Source organism: Salminus brasiliensis, chromosome 1 (genome assembly GCF_030463535.1).
Source record: "Salminus brasiliensis chromosome 1, fSalBra1.hap2, whole genome shotgun sequence".
NCBI lineage: Eukaryota > Metazoa > Chordata > Actinopteri > Characiformes > Bryconidae > Salminus > Salminus brasiliensis.
This window is the reverse complement of record NC_132878.1, coordinates 87,351,590-87,369,061: the sequence shown is the minus strand read 5'-3', so window position 1 is coordinate 87,369,061 and position 17,472 is coordinate 87,351,590. Positions and strand designations below refer to the sequence as shown.

The 17,472-nt window shown below is 37.7% G+C and overlaps 1 protein-coding gene across 1 annotated transcript in view; it reads right to left on the bottom strand.

Moving 5' to 3' along the window:
* Positions 1–17,472, bottom strand: part of tmem67 (transmembrane protein 67) — a 34,112-nt gene that overhangs the window by 2,821 nt on the left and 13,819 nt on the right. Inside the window, exons 8-24 of the mRNA XM_072692257.1 lie at positions 17,060–17,214; positions 16,117–16,225; positions 15,060–15,146; positions 13,991–14,056; positions 13,747–13,903; positions 13,410–13,533; positions 11,799–11,904; positions 11,626–11,682; positions 11,421–11,519; positions 10,703–10,801; positions 10,001–10,087; positions 9,330–9,429; positions 8,052–8,191; positions 6,670–6,810; positions 4,185–4,265; positions 1,970–2,086; positions 1,702–1,818 (exon numbers count right to left, since the gene is read on the bottom strand). Of these exons, the coding sequence (XP_072548358.1) occupies positions 1,702–1,818; positions 1,970–2,086; positions 4,185–4,265; positions 6,670–6,810; positions 8,052–8,191; positions 9,330–9,429; positions 10,001–10,087; positions 10,703–10,801; positions 11,421–11,519; positions 11,626–11,682; positions 11,799–11,904; positions 13,410–13,533; positions 13,747–13,903; positions 13,991–14,056; positions 15,060–15,146; positions 16,117–16,225; positions 17,060–17,214 (1,842 nt within the window). The remainder of the gene's footprint in view (positions 1–1,701; positions 1,819–1,969; positions 2,087–4,184; positions 4,266–6,669; positions 6,811–8,051; positions 8,192–9,329; positions 9,430–10,000; positions 10,088–10,702; positions 10,802–11,420; positions 11,520–11,625; positions 11,683–11,798; positions 11,905–13,409; positions 13,534–13,746; positions 13,904–13,990; positions 14,057–15,059; positions 15,147–16,116; positions 16,226–17,059; positions 17,215–17,472) is intronic.

The window sequence follows — 17,472 nt, the reverse complement described above, 5'->3', positions numbered from 1 at the left end:
ATAATCAGCACAATTGGCCTTGCAGGTGTTAGCACTCTTTAGCCACAGCAAGATAAGGACAGTATATAAGGCCCAGGCGGAGCCATACTTTTTAGACTGCTTTGGGAGAGTGCTGGCTGTCTTAGGCTAACGCATTACATGTAGTGCCTTAGTCTTCATCTTATTTTGTACACTTTATGCAGAAATAAAGGTTGTACTCTGCCTTTCTATTGACTACGGAGCTGGATTCTTTTATGCACCATTTCTAAATGCTTATTATCTAATTGGGGGAATTTATAGAGAAAGAGCCGCCACTTGCTTACTTGGGGCTTGGACCCAGATCTCTGTAAAGTTGTTTTGTGGCCATGTCTGTTGTGAAAAGCACTATAGAAATGCATTTGACAAGAGAAACCACATTACACGTTTCCACTGAATTTGGATGCTGATGCTTGGCAATAAAAGAAGTGACAGAGTTTGTCATTTGCTTCGCCCCTTCCGAGTTGGGTGAAAGCTTTGACATTGCCTGCTCAATGAGTTTAAGTTTTGTTTGCTCAATGGCATTTTGGTTGGCAGGAGGACCAGATGACCATTGAGAAAGCAATGTCAAAGCTCAATCTCAAAGATATTTTACTGAAACAGCGATCTCCACACTGTACAACAAGACCAAAACCAATGTCATGGAATCACTGAAGAAACTGTAGGATGGTTGTAACGCGATGCATGGACACCCATTACCACAGAATCTTATGTTTAGTGGCAGTGAGCATCTCATGAGCTCCTGAACAAGAGCAGTAAGTGTGAGCCACATCTGTGCCTAAGATGTTGCCTAAGCTGTTAAAGACTCACAAAGATCACAAAGATAGATTTAGTTTGAATTACTGAGAACACTCCAACATGGCTGCTGCTGAACTGGGTCAAATGCTACAGGTGAAATGCTATGTATATGTCCACACGCTGAACCTGGCCTCTCAGCAAGTGCTCAAAAGCTACTCTGCCAAAGCGTTTTTCCACCACAACAAAACCTTCCAGTTGACCTGCCACATTACTTCCTTTTGTTTTATTAATATATGGTATTGGTATTCTATTCAGTATGGATCATCACAAATACTTCTGTGTGATTTTCTAATAAATATGCTCTTGCCTTTATCCTGAAAAAATTGTTGTTGCGTAAAGCCTGTTTAGAGTGGAAATTAGTTACGTGAAGGTTGGTCTCTTGGAAGGCTGAACTTTTCAAGATTCAAGAGTTTTATTGTCATATGCACAGCCGAAACAGACAGTTACGCTGTACAATGAAATTCTTACTTTGCTGTCCCTCCATTCACCAATAGATAAAAATAACAAAAAAGAAATTAATAATAAAAATAAAAAATATATACAAAATAAATAAAGTATAATAATATAAGTTGAAGTAAAAAAAATTAAAGTAAACTTTTTCCTTTTTTACAATAAAAAAAAATTAAAATAAAAGTAAAGTATAGTAAAGTATTGTATAGTACTGTATGTTTTTTATGCTCTGTAGGGAAGACTACCACTGGTCACTTGTACTTGTGTACCAGGCACTGCTCTGTTACTAAAGTCAACCTCCGTCTGTCATTTCTGAAAGCATCCTGCTTCTGTTAAAACAACAGGGTTTTTTTTTATTTTTTAAAGAGTGAAAAAAAAAAAACTATAAATCTCACAGCTTCTTAATGAAGAACACAAATAATGTGCAGGTGTGCTTACTCTGCTGAGTGGCTCCAGTATGCGGTCGTACTGGGCCCGCAGACGGCTGGTTATGGAAATCTGAAATGTCTGAATGTCAGAATTCGGCAACAGCCCTCTCTGCCCACACAGATTTTCCTGCAAAACAAGTGCGCACACACACACACACACACACACACACACACACACACACACACACACACACACACACACACACACAGAAAGAGCCAATTGGTATCCCACACAGACACAGAATCTGCAGCACTGTGGGACATACGCAGCGCCTCACCGCCTCTCTCTTCAGGTTAGAGTTCATCTCCTCCATGTTTGTGTCGGCGTGGCCGTGAACAGAACGTCCGTGGATGTAGTAACCAAAACATTGGTGAGAAAGCAGCAGCACTGAAATCTGAAAAACACACAAAACACACACTCAAATAAAGAAGAAGCCCACATTTGGAGACCCACAAACATACACAGCAGCACATATAGAAATGCATGGATTCTCTGTGTATTATAACATGAAAAATAAAAAAAATGAAATCATCAGTGTGTCCCGTACAAACCTTTTTGGGACCTTAAATCTGAGGGGACTGTAAAGGGCCAATTGTAAATGTTCAGTTCATCACTTTAGGTAGTTTAGGGTGGATTTTGAAATATGATGATCATCCTGTTGTAAAAGGCATCCTCTTTACAGCTTCAGTCTTTTTTACAGTTTCACATTTGCAGCCAGGGTTTGCTGGCATTTTGTGGAATCCATCCTTTCCTCCAACTGTGCAGTGTTGCTAATGCCACTGGGAGCAACACATTAAATATTCACCCGCATGCTTCACAGTTCACAGGCAAGGTGTTCTTTTCATGAAATGCAATAAATTTTTCCTCCAAAGGAATATTACTGATTGAGTTTTGATTTGCCTGTCTTACCAGTGTACTAACAGCTATAGTATTCTATTACTTTTTTCCAGATCTTTAGACATTTTCTAAGTGGAGCCTACGATTGACGAGTGTTAGTATAAGATTTGAAAACAATAAAAAAAAATTTAAAAGCCTGGAAATGACAGTAGGTTTATGTGTCTTAGGCCTGATACATGCACAAAGCTTAGGATGTGAAAGCTTTTACACAGGGCACACTTTATTTTGTCATGTTATGAAAGTCAGAGCATTAAGATTGAAGGATAATACTGTGCTTTATGTTTGATTAACTACACAGGCTGTATTTACTACTTACTACATTTAACAAAAACCAAAAAACATAAATGTGTCAAAGGGTTTAAACGATTGTATAAACATACTAAACTATTGTAAAAAATTACAATATTGTAAATTTGTTCATTTTTGTTCATAATTAATTTCAAAAAGATTTTCTAAACTATCATATATTGTATATTTATTAAACATAAAGAACATTTCATTTAATTTTTTTTTTGTACTTTTGACTTTTCATGAAAATAGTCATGAAACTCAAAATATCCTGTATCTCCAATTATTAAAATATTTAATTTGAAGTTTGAGTAAATGACTATTTAAACAGTAAAAATACTGTGTACCTTTCAGTACAAGTTCAGCACATGCAACCACAATCATGGGCAAGACTGATGACTTGACAGTTGTCCAGAATACAAATGGTGAATATGCTCGCTTCTGTCTTTGTCAAGAAGATGAGAAACCCCTGATGCAGCAATACAGACGAGCTGCAGGCCACCATCAAAGCAACCTGGGCTTCAATAACATCTCAGCAGTGCCACAAGCTGACTGCCTTCATGCCACGCCGCACTGATGCAGTAATTGAGTGTATAAATGAACAGACCTGTCAGTAGCTGGACGTTTCTGTATTGTACAGCCTTTTCTGTTTGGTCTTATGAACTATAGTAATAAATTGAGATACTACATTACTCATTTTCATGAGCTACAAGCCATACTGATCCAAAGTATATAAAAATACTTATAAATATGTAACTTTACATGCAATGAATGTTAAATATGTGACAGTTAATGAACAATTTGAACTTTTTCATGATATTGTAATTTTTGGAGATGCACTAGTATATGCAGTATGGCTTAACAGGCCGGTAAAATCTTTTATTTCCAGCACAAAGTCATATAAACCATAATAACACTCCAAGAACAGAGCTCCCCATCCCTGTTTTAAACTGTGATATCCTGCTTCCCCAACCCCTTCCATCATTAATCCACTTACCACAATTTTTTACACAGTTATCCAAATAGGAGGGTACTGTTACAGACACAGGCCCACTAAATACGATTAATATATAAAACATGTATTCTATGTATGTAAATGTATTAAGAGCCCACCCTATACCTAAGACTTATGCTATCCTCAGTAACCAAAAGCTGCCTTCAAGTTTTTCAGTCAAACATGAAGATGAAAAAAATGTGTGAAAACACTCAAGCCATGTCTGCTTTATAGTTATAGCCAAAACTACTGACTGTGCTGTATCATCAATGACGGTTACACACACACAGAATACAGTTTCATGTAGACTCACATTGCTGATGGAGCAGAGGTCCACAAACTGTCGGATTTTGTCTTCAACAAAGCGCTCATGAAACACTGAGAAGAATATCAACTGGAGAAAAAAAACAACATCAATGTTATTAGATCATGTCGTTGAGATGAATGGTATTAAATGATGTGCTTTGGCTGCCTAAAACGTCTGCACAATACTGTTTAAGAAGCTAATAATTGCTAAATAAAAAGTAGATCATCTAAAACGATTTCTCTCAATAATAAAGAGTGTTTACTGTAAACATAAGTACAGTAAAAAGGAACAAGGATTTCTCAGTAGTTGAGATCTTGAGGGCTAGTCTGAAGAACAAGTCCAGGATTCTCTAATGTAGTCTGAATAGGCCCGATTCTGACTGTGGATTATATAAAGCCCTTATCTGGCCTACCGGACAAAGGCTACCCCTACGTTTTATCTCTGCATAGCTCCAATTAAAATGGTACTTTTAGGTAGCGTCCTTGCCATCTAACTCCGCTTATATCCAAATCTTCTTTGATGGTATTTTTTAAAAATATGCTGACATCCTCAAAACGATCTGGGCACTCACCTCTCCTTCACCCCCATCAAACATCCCCTGTAACTCACTCCCCTCCTAAATCCAAGGCCCAGATTTTAACTACTTGTTATCCTACTCATATTTCAGGCTGGGTAATTCCAGTGGTCTCATGTTACGGCCTGGTTGCTCAGACACTTCTTTTCAGTGCTTTTACACAAATCTCTCTGATCTACAGAAAGTGAAGTACAGCACTGCTAGTGGTGCTAGTGGTGGAACCACTGTTTGCCACCAATCTTTGCAACTAAAATTCATAAAAAATCAATACTGTGTTTTTGAGAATCAATGCAGAAAAACACAATATCACAAAACTTAACATAAATATACAGAAACATACTAGATATACATAAGAGGGTCCTGATTATGGGAATCTACACTACGTGCAAATATATTAGACAAAAAGCTAATCTGAAAATGACTATATTGTACATACACACACACATATATACACAAACACACACACTAGAATATTAACTACAGTAAATTTAAGCACTCAAATGTGTATATTGCTATTGTCCAATGAAAAACATGTATCTCCAATTTTTTGTTTTCTCCATGGTTGTACCCTGTAGCTGCTCTGTACACTGTGTGAATAATTCTGGATGAATGGCCCAAGAGAAATGCCCTAAATTCTTTGGAATAAACTACTATTGTACACTGACTTCCATTCAAAGTTCTTTTTCCCCATTCAAAGATTTTCACCTTCTCCTGTAAAGTCGCTATTTTGGAGATACGTGTTTTTTCATTGGACAGTGATGATATGGTTTATAGTCAAATAAGCCTTTTTTGCTTAGAGTGCTTTAGTCTTTTACATGCTAGATCAGCTAGAGATTAAGGATATCTATTATTAAATGCTTTTTAAAAGCCAAATGTTTCCAGACTTTAACTGGAGGAAGAAATGGGTTACATGATGAAGGTTTGAGAGGCAAACCAAACCCTCGCTATTACTATTCACTGAGTGCAGAAGTGCAGTTTACCACACTGATCTCAAAAGAGTAACTAGTCTAGGAAAGTTGTGACAGCAGATGTCAGAGACACTTTCTAGTCTGGTGCATATTATAATTACACCAGCTTATATTTAGACCACATTCATTTGCCAGCACAATTTGAAGCACTGTGTGTGTGTGTGCTCACTGCCCCTAGTTTACTAGTGTGTGTGTGTTCACTACCACAGATGGGTCAAATGCGGAGGACACATTTCGCTGTACATCGAACAGTGACAGACACTTACACCTTTACCTTTAAAGGTGGAATAATACAGGAATAAGACAAAATCCTGCACCTAATAACTGGGTTGCACATGGGGCCCAGCCCATCACTTCCCCCCCATACTCTAAACATGCACTACAATGCAAGCGATCAGATAGGAACCTCCTAGATGAAGGAATTAACTTTAATTTCCTATGTTACTGTGGACGTTTCCCATCTGATCAGCAATATTTTCACCATCATGTGTCGTTGTGCTGGATTCATGTTATAAATATCATTATGCAGCAATTTGTGTTCTCACATTGTAACTCATACAGTGTTGGTGTATTTTTTTGTAGTTGTACCCTACTTCCAGTCAACTATTAAAAGAGAGGAGTTATCTATCTGCTGACTTATGCAGGGTGTATGAGGGTGGCAGAATAGTCATTAGTCATGATCACACACCTATATTATGCAGCTCCTGGATTTGAGTTTTTAGGGGGGGGGGTCACATTTTTTTAATTAGTAGTAAGCAGAATGCTTAAAAACAAACACTGCCTGATTAACAATAAATATGTTAGAATATGTCTGACTCAGTAGGCCATAGCAGAAAGTTAGGGACTTTCCAATAGTGCACAGAGGCTTCACAGTGTTCTCGGAGTGTGCATGAGCAGGGTGTATAAGACGTCCTGTAGTGGTTCATTGTGTAATAGAGGTTTTGTGCACCTGTAGGAAACCGATGCAGAGCCACATGGTAGAGGCAACACCATAGCGCAGTATGCGGCTGTAGGCTGGTGAGTACACTTCAGCAGAGCGCCGAAGCTCTGATGAGTTGTCTCTCAAGGCCAAGCTGGAGAAACCCACCACCTGCGGGCACACACATACCCGCACAAGCGCACACACACACAAACACATTATCATCTTAACAGTACAAAGAGTACAAACATGCATATACATAATACTTTTTTACATTTTCACTTTTTAAAGACTTTGTAAATGTAGTTTTTTTTTATTGTGGGTGTGCCACTGACAAAACTGTGCATGTAAACACAAAATAAGGCTAACTGAGTTTTTATAAGTCAGTCAAACAAATCCTAATTTTACTAGTGTGAAAGGTCATGGACACCACAATGGTTGTAACTAATTCTGCTTAAGATTGCAACAATTACATAGTCATCTGACTACAATTATTTGAGGTGAGTGTGACTGTAAAATCTAACTGCTGTGTTGATCTTAAATTATCATATTGCACTAAACAGGAGGTAAACTGGATTAAGAAAAACATTTAAATAAATGGATTCTTGGATTCTTACGAAAATACGTTCTTCACTTTGCATTGGGTGTAACAACATGTTTAGAAGGTGGTGTTTAGTAATGCTACATTATTTGTAAGTAGCTGATTCTATTGTTTTTAGCAGGTAAACCTGCAGAACAAGACATACACTACTCAATTGTGTAACAATAAAGGTAGCAAGAAAACAAGATTTGGTCAATCAATGTGCTTGACTTGTACTTTAATAGTTAACAGCAGTAATAGTAATTATTTATATGACTGTAGCCATGACCGGTAGTTCCAGGCATCATACCGATGGTAAAATGCAGCGGTTAACTTTGTTTATGAATGAGGGAGCATGCTATCTTGATGTTCTTACTGTCACACTAAACTAACCATGCGTTTTATTAATGTGGCTCAAAATTAGTAACATATATTACTTTAATCAATGGCACACAACCTCAGCCCGCCATTCATGAACCTACTACTGTACTCATAGCTTGCAAGGTTATTTTTAGCTGATGTGTTGTTTAACTACTTTTGTATCTTTATGACTGCCTTTTTAATTGTATCATTTATTTTATTACTATTTATTATTTTCATTATTTATATTGAATTACCAAGTTCCATTAAACAAAACAAAACTGGGTTTATATACAGATGCTTTTGTTAACTTTTAAATGGCTACAATTGAAATATTTAAGACCCCTTCAGTTTTTTTAATTTATTTTAGTTTATTTAGTTTTATTCAGAAAACTAATTCAATGATTGGCCACACATTGCAAAGACCTGCAGATACCCTGCAGAAGCTCCACTCTCTTAGCTTGTGTCTTACCTCCAGGAAGAAGAGCACGGCCATGACCTGGAAGGTGGGGCTGATCTTGCGAACGGTTTGAATCTCATTCCATTCGTTCGCCACAAAGTACGTCCTCCAGATACTTACAGGGGCTGCTGGAGTTTTTCCTTCACCAGTGGCTGAATAAAAATTAATGAAAACAAAACAACACACAACAGAACTGCTGATTACATTATTAGGACATCTAGCTGAAAAACAGAATATTAGAATATTAAAAACACTAAATCCATATGACACATGTATTCCCTTTAATAGGTTAAAACAAATATATGTTGTATTACAAAAATATTTCTTAAACATCTGAAGTACATATGAATGTGGTATCAAATGTAACAAGAACTTCCATCCACTGACAAAAGTGACCACAAGAGGAAAGAAGTATACAGATATACAAGAAGTTCCAGCACTTCAGCAAAATTGCATGGATACTGATGGAAGGTCTGAATAAAAGCATTTAAAATGTGTATGAGCAACCAGGCCTCGGGATGAGACAGCTTGGGTTTCCCAGAGTCGGACGACAATTGAATAACATCTGGACCTTTAGATTACGAAGAGATATTAAAAACACTGTAGACGCGGGGTGTTTGATCTGGGGTGAACGTGAGGTGAGGGACTGCAGGACCAATTGTAGAGTCAGCAGTGTGTACCATGGTAGGGACATGCGTATACCAAAGTGGCCCAGGTTTAGAGGATGTCTGCATATTTTAAAAATGCAACCAAAGCAGATTTGAATCTAAGAGGAGATACATGAGCATTACATCACCTGAAAGTAGCTTTTTGAATTTTGTATTCATGTACACTGAAACCTCACGTATGTCACCTTCCTTTTTGTAAATACTGCAGTTTGCCATGCTTAATTCAACTATACCAAAAAATGTACTTTTAAATATACTGGACAATCAACTCAGTGAGTGTATATCCACAAGTTGTTGACAAATTGCCTGTGTGAGCTAAAATATCTGAAAATATTACAGAAATGTTACCATGAACTGTTTTGTATTAGTCATTCAGTTGGTATTTTTGCAGGGCAGTGTTTGGTTATGAATGGCTAAAGGCACAAACAAATAAGGGGAAAACACAGAAGTGCTTCACATACGGTAACGCAGGCATGAATGAGCAGATCGGTTATCTGTCATGTTAAACCTGGTGATGTGTTTATGCATTTGGCCTAGTATTTAGCAAATACTGTAAAAGACTGCAGCATGCAGCAACTTGGCACTGCATTAAGAGAAAGATAATACTGAAGAGATTTATTACCTTCTACAGATTTACTAGACTTGCCACGAGGTCTCTCCCAGTCTATAAAGAATATATCCACTGACAACTGCACAAAGAGCTTATGAAGGAAATGTACTGCCTGCAGAACAAGGACAGAAAGAGAAAGTGTATTAAAAAAAAGAAAGATGGACAGAGAGACAGAGACAGACAGAAATATGAGATAGGCATTATATAATTTATACAACAAAGAGTTACATTTGGCATTTGAAATTACACATTGAGTTAAAAATAGAGATTCAACAGTATTCATTTGTTTATAATTACATTACTTATTTTAATTTGATTGCATTACATTATTTGTTTTTAAGTTTTGATGAAATTCTGGTCACTGTTTAGTTTAATATGCACATTCCCTTAATTTTTCTTTGCTTATACTTTGCTTATTTTCTTATACTATTTTTAACCAGAAGTTAAAGAATTGCTGTTGTTTGCATGTCAGTGTCTGAGGACTTTTTTTGAGATTTTCTCCACTGTGGGACTAATAAAGGATTATCTTATCTTATCTTAAAAGTTAAACTAGAGGTGGAGTTATGTTACAACCATTGGGTGTTGGTGGTCTTTGATGAAGGTAGTTTGAACCTCACACAGGGAGTTGTGTCGTTATTTAGAATAACATACTGCCTTTTTTTGTACTGTCATTTATGCATTACCTTAAGTGCAAAAGCACAGCCAACGTACGTCACAAAGCGCTCTTCTTGAGTCGGTAACGGCAACAACACGGATACAAACTGCTGAGCCTGTGAATAACATATACACACACACACACACACACACACACACACACACACACACAAACAAACCTCTTTAGGCTCTGTGTTAAAATCCCATAGTCCACTTACTTAATTACATACAAATGTGAAAGTGAAATATGAGCAGACAGAGACAACGACCTGGATGGAGAACAAAAAAAATGTTTTTATAAAAACAAAAGTTCAACTACTAATATAGAAAGACTTGCCTCCACCGTCTAGAGAGGAAAGGAAAAGAGACAAATAGGCATTTAATTTGAGCCTTAATTACAGTTGCCTTTATTAAACTTGAAAGAGTTCTCATACTTGATTTCTTTTTGTTTACAGGAGAAGGAAAAAACCCTCTTAACTTTCAATGGAAGTCATTTTGGAGCATTTCTGACGGTCCGTTCAACATGACATTTTGAAACAACATAAAGAACAACTGCCAGATTCATATTATATCGAACAGTCAAAAAAGGCAAAAATTGAGATACAGGGTTTTTGCATAAAAGTTTTTACCTAAAACCCTGAGCTTTATTAATTAAGCTTCTCTGTTTTTAATAGTGTAGATACTACGGTGTTGTTGTTAAATACATTTAAATAAACCTGTAAACCACTGACCTTATAGAAGATGAGCCAGTAGAGTCCAGTTCCCACAGTGATGACAAAGAAAACGTTTGCCAAGTCTCCAGCATAGATGAGCAGGAACTTTAGGATAGTCTAAACAAAGTGGGGTGAAAAAGTATAGCCTAAATAAAAAAGACTGTTTACTGTTTTATTCAACATAAAATGATCTCTACCAGAAAATACAGAAAACGTTTGATTATCAGTCCATGATCTGAAGCTCAAATGCAACTGGGTTATGCAGCAAGACAATGGTTGAAGCACAAGTGCAAGGCCACCTCTCAATGGCTCAAATAGAAACTTAATTTCAACTTAAAGGCCACTCCAACACAAGATTTTCTTTCATTTTAAAAAAGTACTTAAACTCCACAGAGACACTGCTGCAAGACCATGAGCATCCAGTTCATGATTAAAAGCACTGAAAAGAGAAGTGAGCCAAGTTCCTTCATAGTGGAATAAAAGGCTGATCAGCTATGGGAAGCATTTGGTTGTTGGTTTGTCTACACTGGTTACAACAACTGGTTATTAAGTTTAGCGGGTTACTGTTTTTTAACAAGGTGATTTTACTAACAGCAAATTAAATGACCATAATATTTGTACATTGTCTCATGCCATTTTGTATAAGGATCTGGAAAGAAGGGACAAGTACTTTTTTCAGAGCACTGTATTTGATGTGTGTGTGTATGTGTGTGCCAGTGAATGTGTGTGCACTTGCCTGCACATCAATAAGAGGGGAGGAAATTCTTCTCTTCCAGCTTGCGGTCTTCAGTAGAGAGTACACAACAGCCACTCCACCCAGTACACCCAGAGCAATCTGGAAACACACATGCAGAAATACACCCAATTACATACCACCTTCAGAAAATGGAACATCTTGGTTTATTTGAAGATTCTGGACTTATCATCACCACAGCACTTACATCAGTTTTGACACGGGCTTCATTTTGGTCCATTTCATACTCCACAGAGAATGATACCTAGGACATAAAAAAATATTGAGATGGATTTCTCATAGCGCACAGACAAGCATGCTAACACTAACACACACACACACACACACACACACACACACACGTGGTACATATGTACTTACAGTTACAGTTTGTTTGGCTGGATCAGTTATGAGAATATCAGAGTAGGACACACTCATCAGAGGGGGGTACACTTCTCCTTTCTGGGTGTTCGGCACTAGCTGAAACCTAGAAGTACAATACTGTTATTTATTAATGGAATATATATATATGTGTAGCAAATTTACTGAAATTTCCTTTATTCTATGTTCTGGTGAGCCAGTTCTCCACAATATGAAATGTACAAAAACATGGCCACACAGATCTCTTAGCCCGCGCAAACCGGCTCTTCATTAATGTGGAGCAGACTTGTGGCTGTGGTTAAGGGTGCATGACTTAAGCTAAACACTAACACACCTAAATTGTGTCTAAAACCGTTTGTGTTTCCGTTGTGTTAAACTAGAAGATGATGTTCTGTTCATGTTTAAGGCTCACAGTAAGTCAACATATGGCCTAAACCACATCCAGTCTGCACCACCTTACTGACAAGCAGGATGTGGTTTGGGTGGTTTGGGAGAAGCAAGTGGGCACGAACTAATAGATACAAAATGTTTATCTGTGACATATAGTGATACATGGTACAAGTATCAGTAAAATGCCTTGATAACTGTCCACTCACATGAAACATAAATACAATGAAGGGATGTATAACATATAAGGATAGAAAAACTAAAATAAAGTGAAATAAAAATAAAATATATACAGAGATAATAACATAAAATCTAAAAAGTTATAGCTCCAGTGTACAACTGAACAAAGAACATTTGGACACTAAACAGGTCTTAGCTGATTGACTACATCTGAGAAATAAGAAAAATTGTGTAAATGTGTGAGGTTTTTTTTTTGTCAAACCATCATAAGAATGCACTTTATCATATGAATGCACATATTTTAATCCTAATCCAGAGTTTCTCTGAATCCTTTCTGAGTCTTTATTGTGCCATCTAGTGTCCTCAAGACTCCATTAAAGCACATTATAGCCCAGCCTGCACCAGTGCGCAAGTTCTTGGAAGGTAAATAAAAGAGTTGAGAGTTTGCACGGTGGAGAGATTTTACAGTGGAACTGGAAAATAGACCATAATATCTGAACCTTCAAATCAGTAGTCGATAAACAAAAAAAGGAAACAGTCCAGACTTCGCACCACCACAAACACACACACAACATTATTCAACTGCAGTGTTTTATAGGTACTGGGAGCTGATTGGTCAGGGAGAAGAGTCAGACTGGATTAGAAGATATTAAACAAACTATAAAAGACATTTTAAGAAAAGGCATACTAAACTAAAGATAAGTCTATGTCTTGTTATAGAAACTGATACTAAAAAATAAAGATTTTTTTACTGAAAGTACTAATCAGCAGCTCATCTTATCTAAACTGTGTGACATTATTTATACACACACAAAGACGAATGCTAAAGAAGAAATGCTAAAAACCCTGTTACTCACGCAAGCCAGTAGTCAAAGTCAGCATAGAAACTATGAAGGCTTAAGTAAACTATATTTGTAGTAGAGGTGTGCAAATGTAAAGAACCAGTTGTAGAACCAAAAGTGGTTATTCTATGGCTTTGTTCAAAGAACCATGTAAAGCACTTTTATTTTTGAGTGTGTGTAAACAATGTGGGTAGTATATCACCTTATCTTTAGGTTAGACGCCACACGTATAACCCTGGGCGTAGAACTCAGACTCTTCTCTCTTCCACTCAAAGTGTCAATCAACACCAGCCTCCGTGTGAGATACCAGCTGTTCAAGTTAGAAACTGATGAACACAAAGACAACAGAGCAAAGTTACTAAATGTGTAAAGCAATACAAGTCCTGTTATTTTGTCTATGACTAACTACACCAACCCACAACACCTGTACAATCCATACTGTGCAAGTTATTATTAAATATAATGTAATAAAAAGTTTTACATCATTGTGATACAACAAGTGAGTCCAAACTTTGAAATAATAGTCAACTGTATGTTACCTTGATTGACAAACTGCCCGTTGAACTGCAGGTTGAGGTTTAGCACAGGCACTGCCAGCAGGCGCCGATCTCCCACAGTCTTCTGCTGGACCAGGAAGACGTCATAGAACAGAGGCTCCGGCTGACCAGCCAGGAGGTCAGACACAGAAAGGACACACTGAGAAGGAACACACACAGTCAAAACACACTCTGTTACATACATGTGCACACAGATTAAGCACAGAAAGTCACAGGTGATACTTACATCCTGCTTGTAGGCCGTCCCAAAGGTATAAGCAGCCTGTTGCCTGGTTACAGTGTCTGGACAAAGCTGTGGGATGAAGCACCATATAATATATAATATTTAATACAGGGGTGTAAAATTACATTATTGTGTAGTAATGCATAAATCCTAAAGTGGAGATTCAACTGTACAGAATGAGCTCAGCTTTTGGCTTTTGCTGTCCATTTTCTGTTTACATACTTAGAATTTAAGATTTCACAAGGCACTTAATTGCTTTGTGAAAATCTGCTGATTTATTGAGAGCTCCGAGACTTGCACTTCTAATAACAAACATAACATTAATATTACATGAAGCTCAGCTCTACCTAATTACATTTGCAAGAAAAAGTAAGTGAACCCTTGTGAAGTACCTATATTTTTGCATTGATTTTGAATAAAATGTGATCTGTTAAAGAGTTCTCCAAGAGCTAACCTTGCAGACAATCGGGGATATGAAACCTGGTTACTTTCAAATCTGTTGTTCTCACAATAGATTTGGTTAGTGTTAACCATGTTGTGAGGCAAACATCTTTCAGAAGACCTCAGAAGATGTGTTAAAAAGATGCATAAAGATAAAAAAGGCAACAAAAGCACTATGAAAGTCATTGCTAGACAGACTACTTACAAATGGAGAAAGTTTTCCAAAGAGTGCGTCACACTAATCTACTAACATACCAACACCAAAACCTTATCCCAACTGTGAAGCATGGTGTAGGGTGCATTATGTCTCCGGTCCTGGACACCTTGCAATTAACCTTTTTTTAAATTAAAAAGGTGCTTTGAAACATTTTAACAGGAAAATGTAAGGGCAGCAGTACATGACCTCTAGGAACAAGGTGAAGGAACAAAAACTGAAATGAACCGAAACACCTTGGTTCAACATTTTACTAGTTAGTTACACTGTGTTTGTCTACAGCTATGACTTAGTTAATGACCAGACCACATTTTATTAGTAATCAATGCAGAAATCCAGGTAATTCCAGGCTTATCTTACTTTTTCACAGCTGCTTTGTGGGCACAGTTTATGTGGTGTGGGGCCATAGTGATTTACCTGCAAGTTCCCTCCGCCAACACTTTCCCATCTGATAAACTCTCCCTGCGCCGTGTACACTGCAGCCAGCAGCTCGATATTTGTGTTCTGAGGATAAATACACACACACAGTCTTATCCACTGAGCTGTGATATATAGGCTAATATTGTGGACACTGTAATGAACATGGTTCTCATAGTCTTCATGGTTTTTCATGCAAGAGGTTCTATTTGTATTCTTTATATACTACAAAACAGCAGCCTAGCCCAACTTCCCTTACGGGTGATATGGGCCTGGTTGCATCAGGATGAAGGGGCTAGCTAGAAAGCATCATATCTCACCCCTCCCACCTTAACACCTTAGCCTACACTGTAAAAATGAAAAGTTGGTGAATTTAAAATGGTTGATAAAAAGAGTTACCACAATCTCGTTTACTCAAGTTCTCCTAAGTCATATTTTTAGTTCTGCATCGTAGTTTGGCTGAGCCTAAAAATCATTAGTATATAATCTGCAGCTGAAACTGATTTAAAATTGTGTAAAATGTTTAGTCTGTGTTCCTTTCCCTCAATCTGTTTACCTCTTTATTCCCATCTGTAGGTTACACAGGGTGCCGAGAACCCTGCTAGGAGTATGCTCCCCTCACACTTAATGAACCGTTAAGACTGTAGTGCCACTTTAGATCTATGCTATTACACTACATAAAAACAGTTTTCCTTTTCATTCTTTCTTGGGTACAAAAACATACATGGTTTCACTGTTCTAGAGTGACACAACTGTCTAACTGCGTGCTTGGCAAGAGACAGGAGGTCATAAGTTTGTATTCCTTTAAATCCACACCTGACCTCTGTGATAGGAGGTGTCCTACCCTACAGATGGGAGCAAATCCAGTCACAACACATTTACTGTAATGTATTGTTGACTAAAATGAGATGCTAAAAAAATAGGAGTTAGGAGAACTTTTGACTAAAACAATGCTCTGAAATTAACTTATTATTTTAATAGTAAACCTGCTTTACATTGTTGTATCAATAAAAACACAAAAAGTGGACCAGAACTTCCTCAGGGCACATACACTTACCTTATTTGTACCTTTGAAGCTGAAGGGCACCGGCAGTGGCTCAGACTGCAGAACCCTTGATGCCAATCCCGGCTGGTCACCATAATACAACCAGGGCAAGTTAGTCCTCCTTGACACAAAACACACCAACACATTTTTTTTTACATATGTGTGTTTTACGGCCCTTGCATGGAAGGAGAATTCTGTTTATATTGTAGCAGTCTATAACAATTTTATTCATGTAGGGCTTTTCACAACAAACTCTGTCCCAGAACCCCCCTGATATGCACAAAGTAAAAAACACTGTCTGTGACTTTAGTGTGTTTAGGGCACTATTGTATATGCCAGCCATTTTTCTTTGAGCGTCTGAATTTCACTGTTTTTTCATTTATTTATTTATTTGTATTTTATAATATTTACACTCACAAGAAAAAAGTGAAGTGAAAGACACAGGATGAAGCAGCAAAGGAATGACTCTGTAGACTCTGCACTCAACATCGGGCAGTCATTTTAAGTACTCAGGACCAAGGCTATCCTGGCAAGATTGGATCTGGGGCTGCAAAGCCTCACAGATCTGAACAACTCGGCACAAAGGACCAAAATCAACCTCCACTCTGTTGTCTCCTCTCCCTCTTAAACAGGTTGGCAGGTTGTACAAATACAAAAGACACTCATGTGTTTGTTTATGCAACCATATGTTGCTGACACATGATGACTTCCACCACTACTTGGCAAACTAAATAGTCCCTCCCTACTTAGTGAAATACTAATGAGGGAGTAGGGATCCATTTTTGTCACAACCAATCTCTAAAGGGCATGAGGAACACACCCTGAGAGAAGTAGAAACTGGGTGAAAAAAGTTGAAAGGAATTAAGATGATTGAATTGGAAGAGTTCCATTAACAGTGCACTGGCAGTGCATACTAAGCAGTGTGGAAGGTCTATGTGTGTGTACATGTGTCTACCAGTAGGGGATGTTCTGGTTGTTGCCCTGGGCTGCAGTGGCTCTGTAGATGGTGTTGTAGAGGCCGCAGGCGTCGTTGCCAATACTACTCGTGGAGTGCATGTTCAACACACACATATTTCCCAAAGCCTGACATGCTGTCAGGTTGGTAAACGACTACAGGACAGAGGAAACAAACACAGGGTTAGGCTACAGACATTCATTAGTGATGGAAATCCCCAACCTCACAGCAGTGCTTCTTCTTCCTCTATACAAACAGTTGCGTAGAGCCCCTCACCTGTAGGTTAGATAGATTAAATGAACCTAATACAGTGGCACTCAGTTTAGGCACCCCCTCTTTGGTCTCATAACACTGTATCTGTTACTGTGAATAGATACGCAGGTAAAATAGGACCTGATTCCAAAAAAAAAACT